This window comes from Haliaeetus leucocephalus, unplaced genomic scaffold (genome assembly GCF_000737465.1).
Source record: "Haliaeetus leucocephalus isolate CR32 unplaced genomic scaffold, Haliaeetus_leucocephalus-4.0 Scaffold296, whole genome shotgun sequence".
In the NCBI taxonomy this organism is placed as follows: Eukaryota; Metazoa; Chordata; class Aves; order Accipitriformes; family Accipitridae; genus Haliaeetus; species Haliaeetus leucocephalus.
This window is the reverse complement of record NW_010972732.1, coordinates 88,002-107,866: the sequence shown is the minus strand read 5'-3', so window position 1 is coordinate 107,866 and position 19,865 is coordinate 88,002. Positions and strand designations below refer to the sequence as shown.

General features: G+C 56.1%; 1 protein-coding gene across 1 annotated transcript; it reads right to left on the bottom strand.

Annotated features, from left to right (window-relative positions):
- Positions 1–83: 83 nt before the first annotated feature.
- MPP1 (membrane protein, palmitoylated 1, 55kDa) lies at positions 84–13,576 on the bottom strand. Its single transcript, XM_010570643.1, has 11 exons — positions 13,433–13,576; positions 13,007–13,085; positions 11,911–11,996; positions 10,602–10,670; positions 6,582–6,778; positions 6,200–6,306; positions 5,211–5,291; positions 4,529–4,609; positions 3,853–4,055; positions 3,147–3,221; positions 84–1,322 (listed from the first exon to the last, which is right to left on the bottom strand). The coding sequence occupies exons 1-11, from the start codon at positions 13,550–13,552 to the stop codon at positions 1,146–1,148; spliced, it is 1,275 nt and encodes a 424-aa protein (XP_010568945.1). The 5' UTR covers positions 13,553–13,576; the 3' UTR covers positions 84–1,145.
- Between the last annotated feature and the right edge of the window lie 6,289 nt (positions 13,577–19,865).

Sequence of the window (19,865 nt, the reverse complement as noted above, 5' to 3'; positions counted from 1 at the left end):
GAAGGTCCCTATTGCACATCAACAGATTTTATTTTTGGCATCCTTAAAAAATTGCACAAGACTTCTTAACCCCGTTCCCCTTTCCCCTAGCTGACTGCTGAACACAAATGAGATTTTCACCTAAATGATGGCTACAGTTTGCCCGGGAGGCATGGTGGTGCTTTCTGGGACATGGTCATGGTGGGGCTTATGTGTCAGTACGCTCCTGCAGAAGAAAGAACCCCTTTGTGTGGGTGGCTTTTATGTTTGCATACAATGTGTGAGACACCCTAGACTCTGGAAAGCATGCTTGGATGATCTTTGTAGAGACACTGTTTCTACTGCATGCAACAGATAATTGTAGCTGGATCCAGTTTACCCATTGAACTGTTCCTCTGGGGTTTATCTGTGGGACTTCTCAGCTGCTGCCGAGTTTTCTCTGGCTAGGCAATAACAATCCAAGCTGGACAGTGAGAATTTAAATACAGTGAGTTTTTACAACTACAGTTGCACAGGGTGAATCGGAACTCCCAAGGTCAGAACGCAGGGTGAGACCTGCCTGGGCATGGCACGGAGAATGCCACCTTTGTGAAATCCATGCTTGCCTTTTTCTGCTCTTCCCCATTTGTGAGGGGAAACCCTTGGATGTAGGAGCTCTGGCATGGTCTGTGCAAAACCTCCTAAGCCGTGGGCATCCTTGAAGCCTTGCAGACACCAGCCAGGCTTTCAAGGTGTTTGTGGCACAGTGTGCACTCCCATGATAGCAGGGGACATCTGCCTGGAAAGGCCTTGCTCTACCACTTCCCTTGGGACTGATGCAGAGAAGATTGGCCGGGTACTACAGCAGGACTGTGCTTTCCCTTGCCTGGTGAGGTGGGGAGCCATCCTCTGAGCTAACGGGGTGCCCTGGGCTCTGCTGTAGCCACTTAGTGCTGCATTGCAGTGCTGAGGGAGGTGGCCATCTCCTGGGCAGCCCCTGACCTGCATTCCCCTGGGAGAGGGGATCCGGAGACTCTGTGTGTCCATGTGTGTCAACCAATTGAGACCATGTCTGTGGAGCAGCAGAGGAGGGGAGTTGTGCTGGGTTGTGTGTGGAAGCTAAAGAGAAGGTTTCTCCCCATGGCTGCAGGATGGTTGATGGGAAGCAGCTGGGGTCAGATGCCTTCTCAGTAGACCCAGGAGACAGGCACCCACTGTGGAGAGCTGCAGGCCTGCTCAAAGGCTTCCTGCAGCAGCTGGAGGCTTTCTTCCACCCCGTTGTTGACCAGTGAGAGGTCAAAGTAGTGTGCATACCGGCTCCAGATGCTCTCTGAATCCTTCCGGAGCTGCTGCAAAGCCTCTGACTGCAAGAAATGGGAGAGAGTGCTCAGGAGGCTGGGGAGGAGGGTAATTTCACAGCCCACCCCAACAGGCAAATTCCCTCCCACCACCAAAACCAACTCAAGTGGCTGCTAACTATCAGAGCACAGCCCATCCCTGCAGTTTGTCTGACAAGCTAGGAGCTGTTGTGTGATCTTTGGGAGTGTGTGTCTGGGGGTTTTGCTGGACTTTCATGCAATGCTGGGAGCATCCGGTTACCTGCTAAGTGAGGCCAGACCTGCTTGGTCTCGTATTTATCTTCAAAATGCTTTGTGGCAGCTCCCTGGGAGGAGAATGTTCACTGAGCAGCAGGCTGCTCTTTACTACACTATGCAGTATAGACAGCTCAAGGCCTAAGGCTGGTTTCAAGGTAGGATCCCTGCATGATGGTCTCTCCCTGCTGGGAGTGCTGTACCAGCCTCTCTACTGGTTTGGGCTGGGATAGAGTTAAATTTCTTCATAGTAAAAGTAAGCTGCTTGCTCCCTCCTGCCAATTTTGCTGTCCTGCGCAGCTCCCCATCTAGCAGGGGCATCCTGGGAGTGTGTCCCTGTGGGCAGCTGTGCCCTCAACAGCAAAGTCCAGACCGATTTTCACATAGCTCCCTAACAGAGCTTGAAACGCAGGTGGCTCCATGCCTCAGTGCTGGGGGTGGGATGGGGCATGAGCTTGGGGTGCTGTTCTCACTGCAGCTCTGGTGTGTCTTGCCTGGCAGCTCTTGGGGGTGGAGAGGGGAGAGCAATAAGCAGTTTGCCTGGGTCATGTGAGCTCTGCTGGGTCACATTTTGGCTCTGCTCCATGCCTTCTAGTAAGCAGTTCCCTGAGCTGCGGCAGCTAGCTATATATAGTGCTTGCACCAGCAGAGCTGGCCCTGCCCACTGCGGCAGGACTTAATTCCTCTGTCTGGAGGCAGTGGTGGGTGATGGGGTATGGAGGTGGGGGTAGCAGGCTGCCTAACTGCCCTTTCTGCCCTGACACTGGCCCCCCTTCCCCCCCTCCCCAGCCTGCTGCATCTGGGTTTACAATCCTCTGCAGGTTAACGTGGCTCTAAATGCCTGTGCAGTGTTTGCTCTGAAGGCTGCATAAATATCTGTATCTTAAGCTTTGTGAACCCCAAATTAATAGGTTGGAGGAGGTGGCTGGCCATGAGTCCAGGAGAAGCACAGCTCTATGGGTTTCCCTGCTTCCCCTTTGCTTCCCGTCTCCCTGTGGAGGTTAGCCATCAGGGGTTGCAGGCTGCAGCAGGGCAGGGTAGGCAGCACTGCTCCCTGTGTTGGGGGGCTTCCCAGGAAATAGCAGTGTGTGGCTGCCAGCCTTGTGGTGCTTGGCGCTGTGTGAGTTAACTGTGTCATCAGTGCTGCTGTCATCCTAATTTTGGAGGGATGAGCATCTTAAGGCAAAGAATGAAAGGAGCTGCTGTTTGTGTGTCCCATTTGCATTGCTGATGGCAGGATAAATGTTCCTGCTCTGCAGCACTGCTGCAGCTGGAAATGGCCCTGGGGGCTGGGCTGGGCTGTGCTGTGCTCCCTACTACATGTTAGCAGCTGATTGTGCTGCAGGGATGATGGTTGCTGGGCAGTGTCAATCTGGGAGAGAGTTTACAGCTGCAGGAATCGCCAATTCGCGTTTCTCAGGTCTGGGCTGAGGAAGTTGCTGTGCTCTCCTGGACCACAAAAATCAATGCAGACAGGAAGAAGCTGATGTGAAGCAGGGAGAGAGTCCTGGGCTGCTGCAGCAGGCTCCCTGCCCCCCCTGCCACGGGCAGGCAAGCCTGGCCAGAGGGAGACAGCCTTGGTGCCCTGCCACCCACCTGCTCTGCCTTCTCTGTTGGGGCAATGAAGACTATGAATGGGGAGAGCTCAGCCGTGCGGATGATCTTCAGGGTCTGTGGAGAGAGGGGTGTAGTTAGAATGTGGCCATTCCTCAGGGTGGGAGCAAGTGCAGCTGGCTGGCTGCTGTCCCCCACTACCCCATGCTGCCCCCCCAGCCAGGATGCGATGGTGCACTTGATGCAGTGGTGGGCTAAAGGGGCCACCCTTAGTCTGGGTCCGTGGGCTCTCTGGGTGGACTCCTGAGCCTGTGTGTGGTTGGGTGATGTGGAGACAGTTCGGCAAAGCTGGAGCAGGAGTTCCGGCATGGCTTCCCCTGCATCTCATGGAGCAGAACATTAGGGCATCACCAGCCCCGCTCTGGGCTGGCTACTGGACACAACTGTCTCTTTGCAAAGCAGCACCCAGATGCTTGGTGTTGGAGAGGGGGAAAGGGTCCCTGTGTGGGGCCTGTGCTGGCCCTGCACCCCCACGGCAGCCTGGCCCTGGTCTTGCTGTGACGTTGGAATACCCTCACTGCTCTTGTATCTTGGGAATGGAAGTGGCACTCCAGCACTCCCTGGCTTTTTCCTTTGGGAAGGGCCGGTGGGCAGTGCAACAGGGAAGGCAGGGACAGTTACAGCCAGCACACAGGTAGCTCAATCTGTGGCAGCCCCCATCCTGCCCACCCTTTCCCCTGCTTACTACCTGGGGTTCAATGTCCAAAATAGCGACTTTGTCCTGCTGGTGGATCTTGTGCACTGTTTCAAACTTGGTGCCAAACATGTTTCCCTGGTAGCTTCCAAACTCCAGGAACTCGTTGGCCGAGATGTCCCGGGTCATCTCCTCAGTAGACACAAAGTAGTAGTCCTTCCCATCCACCTCATTCTTCTTCTGGGGGCGTGTGGTGTCTGGGGAGGGAGGGAGATGGTGAGTGCTGGCCCCCAAAAGGACTGGGGAACAGAGCAGAGTGGACAGCCTCTGTTCTGGGTGACCTGGGTGTCTTGCCTCCCCTTTCTGAGCATGGGGCTACGGCACGGAGGACCTGTGTACCTCAGGACTAGGCTGTACTAGTCCCCTTTCACCTCCTTCCTGCTTAGGACAAGTAGGGAACTTGGCCAGCCTGAGGAGAGCCACTGGGATATGCAGAGTGAGGTGTCTCTGCAGTGTGTGCGGTAGCAGCCCTGCAGCCATCTGTGGGTAGGTTCAGCCCATGGGACAGCAGGCAGGGAGGTCCTACAGTGCCCTCTGTGGTGGCCTCTGACATCAGGGGCTTGGTGGTGCTGGAGGAACATCTCCCCATCTCCTGTCAGGAGGTCCCAGCTCAAGGAGGTGAGAGGAAACGTGTCCTGTGCTGTGCCCTTCACCCTGGCTGGGTACTTACATGGGGGTGGGTACATGAACTTCTCTGGGTTGTTGCTGAGCAGAGCGTTCTTGATGTGGCTACGGCCCACACCACTGGCCCCTGCAGAGAAGGAGGGATGGATGCTGGAGCTGGGCTCAGAGAAGCCTTGCAGGAGATGCTGGGGCCCCTCTGCAGCTTTGCATCTGAGGAAAGGTGCAGAGCTCCTGGGGCCTTGCCCAGGATCTGCTTTCTGAGCTGGTCCATGGTGTCTCCCTGCCCTGGGTGTACTCGCCTCCAGCCCCAGCTGGAGACAGGACCTGTGCCTGCTGAGTGGCCACCACAGCTGGGCCACATGGGCTGCCTATGCCAATGGCATCCACTGACAAGTGCCCAGCACCCACAGCTTGGGAGTGCTTGCTTTGGTGCAGCTGTGCAGACCACAGCTGCTTTTAATAAAAATTATCCATAAAAATACTTAGGAGCTGGAAACCCCTGAATTAACTCTACCTCAGCATCACAGTGCAGGTGGCCAGACTATGCACAATGCTGCATGGAGGAGGTCAGCCTGCTTGGTGACTGCTGCAGGCGGAAGAAATACTCCCCAGAGCTTACTAGGTTTTGGAGGGCAGCACTGCTCTAGCCCCTGTCCAGTCCTTGTTCCCCCTGGGGACCCACCACACACAGCCCCTGCGCTATGGAGGATGCCTGGGGCAGGACCTACCGATAAGCACCAGAGTCTTCCTCTTGAAGGCAGGCAGCCTCACCACCTCCTCATATGAAACCACATCCAGCTGGTCAAAAACTGGGGTGGAGGAGAAACAAGACAGCAAGTGGTCAGAGCTGGCTTGGCCACAGCAGCGGGACTGCATACATGTTGGACCACAGGCAGGTCCTTGGGCATAATGGAGGGAGTGATCAGGACTGGGCTGGGAGCTTGTCCCTGTTTGGCTGCTTTGGGGAAAAGGGCAGCAGCAAGCAGCATGTGAGGTGCAGAGGGGGTGCTGGAGTCCTGGACCAGCAGCTGCCGAAGGAGAAGCCAGGGCTGCTCTTGCTCAGTAATTCTGCTCAGGACAGTAGGACATGGGGCAGGATGCTGCAGGGAGCTTGTTGCTGGCAGAGCTTTCTTTATCTTCCTGATTTATGGCCATGTTTGTTGCTGGTTGGAGCTGCAGGCTGGGCTAGGAGCCAGGATGTCCTCAGGCACCTATGTTTGCTGGCCCAGGGCATGCTTAGCATGAGGTGTTTGCATGGGTGACTGAGGGGCAGGCTCCCTGCCCCACCAGGGACACAGCTTGGCAGCTGTGGGGAGCAGTTCAGGCTGCTCCCTCATTGCTGAGCAGCAGCAAGGCCACCACCTGCCCTGCATGCAGCAGCTTGCAAGGTTTGAGGCCTGGGAGCCTGACGTCCCAAGGAGCTCGGGGCCAGGAGTGCCAGGGCTTGTCACTGCAGGAGAGTATAGGAGCTCAGTGCCTGGCTCCTGCATGAGCTGGCCCCAGCCTTGTGCACTACACGTGGCCACCTGAGGGGTATGAGGACTTTGGAGAAGGGACTCAAAAAAGCTGACAGCTGTGGGGTATCTTCCAGAGGACCCACTGCCAACACAGGTGGGCCGTTTCGTCTGACTCCCATGGAGGACAGACCTGCCTCTGCCCAGAGGCAGGAGTGATGGCCAGGGCTGGGGATGGAGCCCATTGCCCTGCTCACACTTACTTGAGCTGTGCTTGGCCAGGTATTTATCTTTGCACTTCTTCTTCTTCCCAAATGGGCTACAGCTTGGGGATTCACTCTGACTGGATTGGGTGATGCTCGCCACACGCCTGCCGAGAGAGGAGGACACCACCATGGTCCAGCTGTTACCCCAAGATCTGGGGGAGCAGTGGGATTGTCCCTCAGACATGCAAGGGCGAGAGGAGCAGGGTGGCTGCTGGGACAGGTAAAGGCTCACTCTGTGGCAGATGAAGGGGACGTTTGCCTCCTTTTCCTAACAGTAACGCTGGCGTTACCCAAAACAGTCACACTCCTGGTAGCACATGGTCACTGTTCCCGCCTCCACTCCCAGATCCAGCCCTTTTGGCCAAATCCAGGGACCTACCACTCCTGCAGCTCCGGAGAAGGGATGAGTCCTGCCGACTCGGTGCAGGACCCCTCCACCCGGCCCTGCCACCAGTTGCTGTCATCCTTGTTTATGATTTGAATCACATCGCCGGTCTGAAACTTCAGCCCTGCTTCCTTGCAGGGGATTAGGTTGTCTTTTTTGGGGTCGTAGTCAAACTGTGCCCTCATGAACATCTGCAAACAAGAGAGCAGGCTGGAGTCAGCATGGCCATGCAGGGTGGCTAAACTTGGTTGTGTCTAGCTGCTGACCCCACATTGCATCCCCTGGCAGTGATTGCAGAGCTGGCTCCAGGCACAAGGTCCCTGCTCCAGGAGGGACCCCAGTCCCTGCTGCTTTCCAGGCCTCACAAGGCTAGGTGGGGAGAAAGGAGATGCACAAAGCCTTGGGGGAAGCTCTTGGGCATGGAGCTGCAGTGAGATGTGCTGGTGGGTGAGGGAGGGAGGAGGACAACATCTTGGCCCTATTGGGAGCCAGTGAAACGGCTGCTGCCTCGAGGCACGCCTGCATGCCCCACAGCTGGTGCTCGAACCCTGACATGTAGCCCCCCCGCCCCGTGCTGCACAGTGCTGGTGAGCTGAGCCAGCCAGAGATGAGTCCCACTACCTGGACCAACAGGGTGCACAGCAATTGGGGTCTGCAATGGGATGAGCAGAGAGGAGCCATCACAACAGTGCAACCTGCAATCCCATGTCCTGGGGACCCCAGGAAAGGCCACATCTCAGCTGTACCTTGGCCTCTCCCCAGCAGCAGACACTCCCCTGAGTGGCACGGGGCCTTTGGGGAGCCAAGGCTGCAGTGTCATGTCCATCCCTGCCTGTGTCTGGCCTCTTCAGCATCAACTACTCTTGCAATGTTATGTTCATCACAGCTGCAACTGGAAAGGAGCTGCTGCTGCTTCCCAGGCCACTGTGCCACCCTCCTGGGGCTGGGGAAGTGCTGGGAACCAGGAAAGCATGACAGAGCGGCCTTTCCCTCTCCCTTCTGCTCACTCAGCTTTTTGGAGGGAGTCTACAGCACCTGCTCCCACTGGGGCAGCCCACCCTGCTGCCTCCCCCTGGCCTCAAGGCCTGAAGCCAGCAGGCAGCTGGGCGCCTCTGGGCTCTTGCTGCCCCCCAAACATCTTTGCAAGGTCAGGAAAGAAACAGCATGTGGCTTTCACACACAGACCTTGTTTTCCAGGAAGCCTGTTCAGGAAGAACAGACCATCAGAGAGCAACAGGATGGATAAGAGTCACCTATCCCCAGGAGGAGGGCAGACCACACATGTGCACCCAGCACTTTCTGCACTACTGCTTGCTCTCAGTGCCTGGATGAACAGTTTCTCATCTAAAATGCTGATGCAGCTGCAATTTGTCTCTGGCCAGTGCTACTGGCAAGATCAGGACCAGGTCAGGACTAGGATGGGGGAAAAGCCAAGGCAGGATATGGAGGATGGGGAGTGAAAGGCAGGGTTTAGGGAACAAAGTAAGGCTGTGGCTAAGCACAAACCTCACATTGCATTTGCTACCCTCCTGGGGTTTTTTTGTCCTGTGGGCCTGAGGCTGCTGGGAGCCCCCAGTCATGGTGCAAAGTCCTGCAGGCTCTCCCACAAGTCATGGGCAGTTCCTGTTGTTTGAGACTTCTGTGATCACTCAGGAGGGTGCTGGGCTCTGAGCCAGCAGCGTGTCTGAAGGGCTGCCCAGCAGTCGTGCCATCAGCAGGAGATCCTTCTACAGGGGAAGCAGCACCATCAGAATCAGCCTCATTCTTGTTCTAATGCAGGCTTTCCCCACGTACAACCCCATCAAGTTATTTATCCCAGAAACACAGCATGTAGCGAGCGGACAAAAGGATTCATGTGGGCTGATGCCTATGTCCTGTCCTCAGATGTGATAGGCAGGGCCTGGAAAATCATGCTCCCTGGGTAGGGTATACCATGCTGTCATTGTTCCACATCAAAACAATTTCCCACAGCATGTCCTCCTTCAGCAATGCTGCTGGAGGCACAGGGCCAGCAGGTCTGTGAACAAACGTGGTTCTCTCTCACTGCCAGAAAAACAGAGCAAATGGATCAAACTGTGACATGAGATCTCTCACAATGGAAGACAAGAGTGGAATCTCCTTTCAGTATGAGGACTGATGCTTGCTTTGAAAGCACTCTCTGGCACCAGGAAGCTGGTCATCAACACAAACACACAAGGGTCATACAGCAAGCACTGCCCAGGCATCTGCCTGGAGGCCTCTGCTCCCGCTTCTCGGCCCTGATACCCCCAACCAGACATAGCTACGTCACTTTTGGAAAGACCTTCCCTTACACCAATTATGAATTAGCATTAGACAGCTCCAGGCACCACCCAAAGGTGGGTGGTGCAAAGGGCCAGCTCCAAATGCAAGCTATTTATTTGCTTGCCTGCTGCCAGCCACCTCTCTGGGGCTAGAAGCCCAGGCACTGAGCAGGCTCCAGCATGAGAAGCCCTGGTCTTTAAAGTCAAAAGGCTGCAGTTTGTGCCTGGGAACATGTTGGAGGTGACCTTGAGAGCCCCGAGTGCTCAGTGCTTCTCCTCATTAAGATCCTCCCAAGCAGACCTGCCCCAAGGGACACTCAGTTGGCCTTAAAATGGCTGGCTGCCAGGCTGTGGGGCAAGCCAGCGCAGGGGGTCATCGTGATGCCAGGATCTGCACCATCCTGCCTGCCAGGCTCTGAAATGATGGTGATCATGCGGATCCAGGAGTTTAAACAAAATCAAGTCCATTCTCGGCAGTGGACTGCAACAAGCAGAGACATGGGCAGCCTGTGAGCTGTGTTTCTGGGGAGCAGACAGCACCACGGCCCTGGAGACAGGAAGAGGAAGGACAACTGTTGCTGGGAAGGAGTTTGACCTTGTATCCTTCCCTGAGCCCACAGCCAGCCTTGGGCAAGCCAGCAACTATGTTCTTTTTCTGAGGTAACTTTTCCCCTCCGGCACTGAGCTGGCCTGGCCAATTGGAGCTGGCTGGGTCAGGCCCGGGAGAGCAGATGGACAGCAGGGAAGGGCAGACATGGGCCACTGTTTAATAAACAAATGTGCAAGGCTGGTTGAGCTGGAATGGGGACAGCATGGGCTGAGCAAGAATCAGAGACAGTTTTCACTTGCCACCATGTTCAGAGACTTCAGCTTCTCTGGGTAAAGGAAGGAGGGTGACATGGACTCCCCCAGCCCAGCGCCATCCACCCCCACCCTCTGTCTCTGAGCTACCCTCCCACTCCTGCCTATCCACAGCACTGAGTTGGTTCCTGCACCCAGAAATAGGACAGCATCCCAGCCACCATGCACTTAAGTCTTGGCAGAGGAGCTAGCCCTCCCCACTATCCTGAGTATTTTGGCCACAGCAGGACTTCAAAGGCAAAGCCAGGCAGGTGTCACCCCCTGCCACAGCACATCACCCCCACCCTGGCAGTGGCAGCAGGTGCAAGGAGCTGCCTTCCTCTCCCTCACCACTTCCTTCCTCCCACTTGCTGGTCACAAGCATGCTGGCAGCATCCGGACCTATGTCACCCTCCTTGTGGCTGATGCACTGGCCATCAATGATGGCGGGGAGCAGTGAGAGCCTGGTGCTGCACCTGGAGGTGCTGCTGTGGCCCCGTAACGGGGATGTGGTTCTAATGGCCATGGCTCTGAAGGTGGCAGGAAACTCTCTCACACTTCCTGGTGTGCACATGCCACTGCTGTCCCATCACCAAACACTGCACACGTACCACTGTGGCTCAGGCATCCCAGGCGCACGTTCCTACATACACATTGGGTAAATACATCCACACGGGGCCAAAATCTGCTCGTTTGCAGTGATGTAAGCACAGGACAGGTCCCTTCATCCTCCAGCAGCTCAGGCAAGGTGACTGGGCAGCCATCCCCTTGTCCTTTCCCCTGGCTCAGCACAGGTCTCTCCCCAGCGCTGGTCCCTCATGGTTTGCTCTGGCCCCACCCGGCCCCACAACCATGTCCCAGCACAGCCCACAGGTCTGGAGGCTGCACTTACCTGGAGAGCAGGGAGGCGGCTTTGTTGGTTGGGAATGACTTTTATTGAGACCATCCCCCTGGTTTCTTTCTAGTGAACAAAGGGGAGAAAGAAGAGTTGGAGGAGGTGATGCCTGGAGGCAGCCTGACAGCAGCAACCTGTGTAGGGAGCTGCTGAGTGCCAGGACCTGCAAAGGCAAGCATCCTGGATGCTCCCAACCATGCTGTGATGCTTGGGGACACCACAGCCTGGCCAGAAATAGCTCTGCTGGGGCTGAGCTAAGAGCTGTGGCAGCATAGCTTTGCCATGCTTGTCCCATCCCCATGGGGGTACACCAACACCCCCACAAGGGACTGGCTGTGGGCACTGCTAAACATCACTGGAACAAACATGGAGATCTGTATCGTCTCCGGCCTGGCTGCCCCAGTGAGGAGCCTGGGAGGAGAGGCTGGTTCTGCCAGGTCTCCTCCATCTGTCCTCTCCATGCTGGCTTCTCGCTCCTGCCCTCCTGGTGACATTAGAGGCACAGCACTCCCTTGCCTGCCACAGGCCAGATGCACTGTTGCCCCACGTGCTTCACAAGACCTACACGATCCTGTGGGGACAACCACATTTGGAGGCTTCGAGGGGCCTCCTGGGCCAACTGCCCTTCTCAGGAAACAGATAAAGACAAGCTCCTCCTTGGTCCTGCTGTCTGGAGCAGGGACGTCCTGCCACCAAGCAAGAGAGGACCATGGCACTGCAGCAGGGCCAGGCCTCCTGTTGAGGCTGCTGGTGGGTGTCCTTAGCACCACCACCACCTCCCTCCAGCCAGGTCCCACATGCTGGGCATGGACCAGAATGACCTTAGTGTGAGAACCCAAGGCAGGTCTGAGACTCTGTCTAAAGCTCTTTCTAGCAAGGGCCTGGCAGGATCACCATGACCTCAGCAGCAGGAAAATGGCACCAAGATGACCTGCAGGAGCAGCTCAGGTCTGCAAGAGCAGCTGGCCCCTGGGCTGGAGTTGCACACCAGCCTTGGCAAGCAGAGGTGGTTTCCAAGCCCCACACCCATCAAGCATATGTCAGGGACCCAGCCAACAGCCTTCGCTGCTGGTCTCAGGAGGACAGAAACAAGCAGCAAGCACAGACCACCAAGGCTGTGTACATAGACCTGGCATTTGGCCGTATTACAGCACAGCGGCCCTTTCTCCTGCCACATCACACTGCTGCAGGCAGCTGTGTGTTGGGTCTGGTATCTAGGAGGGGGGTGAATGTTCAGCCAGCATGCACATCTGCAGGCCAAATGGGTCCTTCCTGGGGAACAGCCCTGCCAAACACAAATACCTACCAGCATCTTCTGCAGCTGGTCAACTGAGTGGTTGCTCACACTCTGCCCATTGATTTCTATGATTTCATCACCCACATGAAGGGAGCCTGCCAGCAATGGGAGAAACATGAAAATGCAGGACTGAACAAGAGCTGCTCACCAAACCCAAACTACACAGCTCCACCAGCCTCCCAACCTCCTGGGCAAGCTGTGGCCAGGACACTGTGGTGTTTGCCTGGGCAATGCTTGCAGAGCCACACGTCCTAAGCACATGGGACCAAAGCACAAGGGGAATGAATTCTTCCCACTCCACCCAATACACACACTTCATCCAGTCTGAAGATCATCAGGTTGCTTTCCACCGTGTGTCCTTCAGCACTTTAGACTAGTCAAAGCACCTGTTTCAGGTACAACCCCAAGTACCTCACCTGAAGCCAAATGACAGCCTCCTTACAGGGCCCTTAACACAAGCATTCTTGACTTTGTGTGTTTTCAGTTTATATACCCAGCCAGATTACAGCCTCAGATATACTGTTATAAATCAGGCTCCAGTAGCATTATTGGAATGGCTCCTGGGTTATTTTGCCAGGGGTAAGCTCAGACTTCCCACTTAGATCCAAGGCTGGAAAAGGGGCCTCTTCTAAGAACAGAACATCTAATTTCCATGCCCCCTTGGCAGGACCCCAAACCAGAAAATAGCACCTATTCATTTCTTTTGGCATCTTCTTTTGGTCTGCAGAGCCAATTCACAGCAAGCCTGTCCCACCTGTGCACTTTAGGAATTGGAAGAGCTTTCCCTGCAGTCTCTGGGGTATGATCCATCTCTTGTTACAGTGACCCCATCACGAGACAGAGACAGACAGTCTCCAGTTCCTTTTTGGAAGAGCCCTTCCTCCAACCCTTCATTTCTCCCTAAAGCCTCCAGTATAGTAACATGACAACCATGCAGCAAGATCAGCGAGTCCTGAGTTCCTGACATTCCTAGTGGAGGAACAGACACAGATGTCCACATCACAGGGGAAAGCCAGCAGTGCTGGGGGGCTGCCTCATCTCTGCACAGAAAGAAATGAGCTGCAGACGTGCACCCCATACACTGCTTCTATGAGGGCCTTGTTACCTTGTCTGTGAATCATGCCCCCGTGGAAGATCCTGGCCACCATGCAGCTCTGCTTGTCGTTGAGCTTCAGCGTGATTCCCTGGAAGACAGGAAAATCCATGACTGCTTGCTGGAGGGGAGAGCTCCTGCGCTCTGAGCAAAGTCCTCTCCAGGCCCATGTCCATGGTGGGCTGTCCAGTGGCTGGGGGGAAGTCCCCTGCTTGGCCAGCTCAGCCTGCTGCAGTTCCTCTTGGCACAAGCGTCACCACTCTTTGATGGGGCTCGCTCCAGGTCCCCAGACAGGAGGCAGGATCCAGCACCTTCTTCCTGTGGCCAAGGTCTCCAGCAATCTCCTGCTCCAACTATAGGCCAGCCCACTGGCATAGATCTACCTGCCCCTCCACCCCCTTGGGTGCCACCAGGCTTTGGGATCTTGCCAGTTCTCACCATGGGCTCCTCCGTGGCCTTCTCGAACTGGATGAGGCGTATCTTCCGCACCTCGCGGCCGTTGCTGTGGGAGGGGCTGCCCAGAGTCGCTGAGCCATTGGTATAAATGTCCTCAGTCATGGTGTTCAGGGACTGAGTGATGGCCTGTCGGGGCAAAACAAAGACCAGGGTTTAGGGGCTCTACCTGAATGGGGCCTGGGAGTGCTGGCTCCCCGCTTTGGGGCTGAGCTACTCCACCGTGTTAGGGTGCCTGGGGTGCAGGTGGGGCACAGAGGGAGGAGAGACCCATGGGGTGGAAGAGAGGACAGTAAGAGCAAGAAAATAAAAAGAGCAAAAGAGTTTCACCCTTGAAGATGTGTATGTGGGCTTGATCTGCAGTTTTCCAGCCTGGGAAACACAGGAGGTAAGACAACTTTGGAAAAGCTACAGGTAGCAGAAGCCAAAAGAGTCCACAGCTGATCATCTTCTGCAGCAACAAGTCCCAAACACTACTCCTGTGTCGCAGCAGCGCTTGACCCACAGCTGGCTTGCTGCAGAGCATAAAGCCAAGGACAGCTTCACCAAGTGAACGCAGCAGTTTGGGACTCAGTCCTGAGAACTGGGGCCAGGCTCTGCTCTTGCTCAGTGTGCAAGTTCAACCTTTCTTCATCTACGTCAATGGGCAACCGACACAGTGCAGAGCCATGTCCACATCCAGGCACTGAAGGCAATGTGCTCCCAAACCAGCCAGAAACTCCCCATTCCCCTCCACAGATCCCAGCTCCAGGCCAGTTCATGCTGGCCAGTACTGGGAGGCCAAGCAAGGGCTTTCAGCTACGGGGAAACCTCTGTTCTTAATCTCCAGCAGGTGCTGGCACTAGGGCAGGCGGAGGGTGCATGGGGTCCCAGGCAGAGACCTCCAAACCCACCCTGTCATACAGCAGGGACACTGCAAAGTGAGCTGCCACCTCCCAGTCTGAGAAAGCCTGGCGCAGTCCCATTCAACCCCTCGGGCACGCTGGGCAATGTCTCTGCACAGCTTGCAGATGTGCCGGTTTGGTGCCAACTCCAGTGGACTTCCCTTGAGCCTCTCCCAAATCAGTGCTGGCCTAGCAAAACCCAGGCCAGCTTTGATCTGCAGCTCCTGCCCACCTTGTCAGCATGCTCAAATCCCCACACCAGCCTGCGAGGCATGGCAAACCCTCCTGGCTGCCCCACTCTACACCAGGCTCCCAGCTTTGCTGCCCAGTTCGCAGCTTGCACCCTAACTCCCAGCAACACCTGGGTTGGGAGCCACAGCCAGCAAACCTGTGGGGACACCCAGCAAGGTCCTCGCTGGCTTTAGTCCTGCATCAGCAACACGGCACACCATGCCCAGCCAGACAGAGCCAAAACCTCTCCCCACTGCATGCCGACTTGCCAACACCTGACTGACTGCCGGGCTCCAGGGTTCCGTGCCAGTGGCTGGGGAAGCGGCAGCCTGACCTGCCACCCCAGCTTGCTCTCACCCACCACAGGCACCCGACCCAGTGTGGAGGAGGGTGCAGCCCCATGCCACCAAGCGGCAAGATCCAGCCAGGCCATGGGGAGGTTTGTGCAGGTGCAACTGGGGTGAAGAGCATTTGCTGGTGGAGTGCAGCACAGAACTAAAGCACAACAACATTACCTTTGGTAGGGATGTGCTGGAGTGCTGCCGGGCTGAGACAGCGGTCCAGCCCTGCACAATGGCTCAAAGCAGGCAGGGAGCTGAAGGCAGGGCCAACAGAGCCAGGACTAGCCAGGCCAGTGGGAGAGGCGCTGGCAGAGAGGGACAGATCAGGATCGAGGCATGGGCACTGTTGCAGCCTCAACGAAAAGGTGCTGGCGGGGCCCGGCTGGGGCAGGAAGGGTGCAGGGAGGTGTGTGCCCATGCTGCAGCAACAGGGAAGATGTGCGATCTATTTTTAAGCCAACTACTTTTAAGAGAGCCAACCAACCTCCTCCTCGGAGGAAAAAGGCAACTGCGTGGGCTCCGGCTGCCGATGGCTTAAATGTGAAGGAGGAAGCTGAATCCCAGCCCAGAGCAGCACCCAGGACTCATGGGTGGAAGGAAGAGCAACTCGCAGCCCCCCAGCCTGACTTGCCAGCCCCAGCAGGGCACGCTGCTACCATGCCATTCACAGGGCAGAGGGACAGATCCAGCAGTGCGGGTGCCTAGAGCTGGCTCTCGGTGCTCTGCCGGCTGTTCCGGCTCTGCCGAGCGGGTGGGAGGTGGAAGAGGATGAGGAACTTCTCCAGCCCTGTCCAAGGCCAAAGTGCCCATGTGGTGGCTGAGTCAGCACAGATCACACTTATCCTGGTCATGCCTTGGGAAAGTGTTACACCATGCAATCTCCAGCTTCAAACCTCTAGGCTCAGCAGAGTCCAGTGACCCAGGACACAGCACAGTCTGCTCCAGGTGCTGGAAGTTTCCATCCCCACTGTCCCCACCATCCCCACTAGCTGAGCCTCCCAGCCCTGACCTTTGCTTTTTGCTGAGAGCTGGAGAAAACACCCAGCCCTCAATGCTGACGCAGCACCAGTGTCACCCTAGTGACTCCCAGAGAACAAGCCTTGTCACCAGAGAATCTCTGCTGTGCCTGGAGATGGCCACCAGCACTTGATGGCAGCTCTGAACCCAGCAGGGTCCTCTGGCAACTCCCTCTGGGGCTTTTGCTGACTGCACTGGGCAGCCAGTGGATGGGGATGGGAAAGCGCCCAGCTCATGAGGAGGACCAGGACCCACAGGGTGGCAGATTCCAGCCCCAGTGTTGGGCATCCAGAAGCCAGAGACAGGAGATGTGCATGGCTCTCATGCTCCATGCATGTGAGCCGGCCGACAGGACTGCCTACCCTGCACTCTCCTGGCAGCCGCCATGCTCTTGGCCGGCTTGGCCTGGTGTAGCTTGTGACCTCAAGAGCCTTTTGAGGCATGCTGGCAGCAGGCCAGACACTGCTACTTATGTGCTGCTCCACAGGAAACATCTGCGAGTGCTGCTAACAGCCAGCTCCGTGGCCACCAGCCACTGCCAGTTCTGCACAGCCCTGGGCTTGGTCACCACTGGAGCCAGCCTTGGGGCAGACATGGGATGAGGAGTCTGGGGGGCTGAGCTGTGCAATAGGGCTGCTGTGTTCTGGGCAGGGCCGAACCCTACAGGTACCTTGCAGTGGGCTGGTGAGGGTACAAATCCTCACACACAAATCCTGCTCCAGGTGGCAATGTGCAGAGACACCAGTTCCATGGGTCAAAGAGGTGCACCCCAGCCCCCTGCTTGCATTTTGCTCAAGACCCCAGACTGCTGCCTGCCCTGTATCCTGGGGCAGAGGGAAGGGCACCAGCTCCCCGGGCAGTGTTTGCCACCAGGGAACTTGGTGAGTGTGGATTAATCCCCGGTGAGGACCCCAGGGCTTGGCATCCTGTCCCCTGGCAGGTCAGCGTTATCTGCCAGGGTTGCTCCTGCTGCTGTGCTGGCTCAGCTGGGCTGCACGTCACTGGGCAAATCAAACATTAACTGGGCAGCTTGTTTGCAGGAGGCTGAAGCAGCACTTGGGGAAAGCAGCACCGTAGTGCAAAGGGCACGTTCAGTGGTTTGGCTCCTGGGCTCTCCTTGTTGCTCTAATCAAGAGACTTCAGTATCAGGTAGCCTTGGAAGAGCAGGGCTCCCTGGTGAGCCCACGGAGAAAGGTCAGATGATGCTGGCTTTGCAAAGCAGGCCTCCAAAGTACAGCAGCTCCGAGGCAGGAGGGAACCCTGGAGCTGGGATCCGCCAGGATTGCCCTCTCAGCTGGCAGGGAGACATGCTCCGCTGCCCACAGTGAGCAACAAAATCCCAGCTCCCTCCAGGAATCATCACCCCTCACATTATAATCACTGTAGGTGTGTGCAGGGAGGCTGGGGCACTGCTTGGTGCAGAGATGTCCTGGCCCAGCAACATCTCCTCTGGCCCTCTAGTGCTCCAACCTCACTGTCTGGCAGATGTGTCCATCATGGTCTCAGTACAGCTTATAAAGCACAACAATGTGTAAAAAGAGCAAACTAGCAAAAAAAAAAATTGAGCTTGGGAGCTGCTTTTGGGCTGCTCCAGCAGGCTGGGGAGCAACAGCCATATGCACATTTAGAAATAATTCATCCCTGCTTTCTGCCACGGGCTACTGCCTTCTCAGGTCTGCCAGCACAACTGCAGGAGCAACCTCACCCAAGACCCCTTCCAGCAACATGATCCATTTTTTTAAAACAAACAAACATTTAAACCAAACAGGATTACATTGCTGACACTGGGAAAAGGCCCAGCAACACCAACAAGTCGCAGTGGGAAGGGGAACTGAGAAATAGAAATATAAGCAGTCGTGGAGGCCAGAAGATGCCACTGTCTCTGCATGCCCTCGCACTGACTCCAGATCATGGAGTGCTGCAATGGAGAAGGGCCAGATTTTCAAGGGAGCACAGTCAGTTTTGCTGAGGCACCATCTTCCCACCAGGAAAGGCTGATGCAGCCTTCCAGATGTGTTTGTGAAACCGGTCACCTCCAAGGGAGAGTCAGTAAAACCACAACACTCACAGAAGAAATCTTGAGGAGTTGCCCAACTGCTCCATCCCCACCTTCCAGAATAAGCACTTCAAAATGGCTTTTTCCCTGCAGCTGTTACAGACTGGAACACTGCAAAATGCATTTGAGATGAAAAAGTTGGAACCAGCCCTCCCCACTTCATTTTGGTAAAGCCCAAAAGTTTTGCTCGGCTTTCAACCACTAGTTTTGCCTGCAGTCATTTCAGGATTTCGTCCTTGGGGACTGTGGCCTCAGTCTACTCTGGAGCTGGCACCAGTTGGATGCTGGGATCTGCTGCCCACAGGGAAGCACAGTGTCCCCTCTGCACCCTTAGGCTCAGCTCTCTCCAGAAGTACCCTCCTTTTCTCCACCGGACTCTCAAAGGTCACATTTGCTGCCTATTTTACAGCTGGGGAACTGAGTCATGGCTGATAAGACGACATGCCCAAGGTCACCCTGCCAACCAGGTACACAGCTGGGAATAAAGCCCACACCTCTCTGGTAAATCTGTATTTGCAACTTGGGAGATAAGTAGAAGATATGCAGGCATGTGGTGGGGCTCAAGGGAAGACAGCAAGTGGCTTACTCCACTTTGGCTTGTTTTCTAGCAATGACACAGCTTCCATTTGCCGAGGGTTTGTGTGCCCTGCCACCGTGGGAGGAACGCAGGACAGCATTTCCAGCATGTGGCTCTGCCAGAGGAAATGGGGAAGAGAACCTCCCGGCCACCCTGTTTGACTCCAGCCAAGGAGCAGCCAGCTGGACCCAGCACCCCTCCCAAAAGCTGCTGCTGGGCAATGTCCCTACTGTCCCACAGAGGGGTCCAGAGCCACCCTGGGCCAGCACTGTCTCTGCATGCACGTGACACAGAGACGAGCGCATGAGCAACTGGCAAGCTCAGGACATGTAACACCAGTTGGGTGCCAGCTCTGCAGAGCTCCTCTTAAAAGGCCCCAGGCAGATCCCGGTTCGTCATCTCTCTCTTTATCCCTAGTGGAATAAATATACCGTAATGCCAGGGAGCTGTAGGCCAGCTCCTGGATTTTCCATGCCCTGCTGCCACTGGCAATTTATCCCTGCTCTGCCTGCGGTCAGGCAGGTCCTCTGCCTGGATCCTGCAGGCAGAGGGATGGGAGAGCTTCTCACAGCAGCTGCCTGATCCAAGCACTTTGCTTTAAAAGCTTTTTTCTTTTTTTTTAAAGCACTCTACCAGGCTTGAGCCATAAAAAGCGCACAGACTGGTGTGGGACAGATCTGACAAGCCTCTTTTGTGTGGTGGATGGGCCAAGGACAGCACTTCAGGGAAATTTCCTCCCTGCTCTCAGAGGCTCCCCACAGCTGCAAGGAAACCTGGAAACCTCAGCCCAGGCATGTTATGCCATGGCTTCGTCAGGGACTCCTGTTCAAAGTTGAAAAGCTCTGCTGGCAGAAAAGCACCAGCTGCTTAGCACCAGGAACTGTTGACCTGTTCCCGACTGCACCCAAGCTACCCCAAATGATACCAGCTGGGGAAGGAGCCCTCCCAGCAGAACCGAGACGGCTAGTGCAGCCTGCTCTCCTTTCACTGGAGGTGAGATGCATGTGCCCCCCCAGCTCACTCCCTGCCCCGGGGTAGGTGTGGGAAGGGCTGATTGCATCCTCCTTCTCTGGGGCTGAGACCCACCACCACAACCTCCCCTCTAGCCCATGCTGTGGACCTGGAGATTGCTCAGCAGCTGAATCAGCTCATGTGACAGGCAGTTCCAGTTCAGACCAGCTACAACTTTGCAGCAAAACAAGCACAGGCTCCTCCGTGGCAGGATGCTGAAGCCTTCCTCCCCTGCACCCACCTCCTTCTTCCCTGCCCGGACATGCTGTGCCGGCCACGCTGGCTGGGTGCGGGGCGGCGC

Bases quoted from the DNA above. Each gene is read 5' to 3' on its own strand.
- MPP1 (XM_010570643.1), bottom strand. From the start codon at position 13,552: ATGACTGAGGACATTTATACCAATGGCTCAGCGACTCTGGGCAGCCCC. The intron at 13,086-13,432 runs GTGAGAACTGGC...CCTGTCTTCCAG, and splicing joins AGGCCACGGAGGAGCCCATG to GGAATCACGCTGAAGCTCAA. The intron at 11,997-13,006 runs GTAACAAGGCCC...CATTGCTGGCAG, and splicing joins GGGCATGATTCACAGACAAG to GCTCCCTTCATGTGGGTGAT.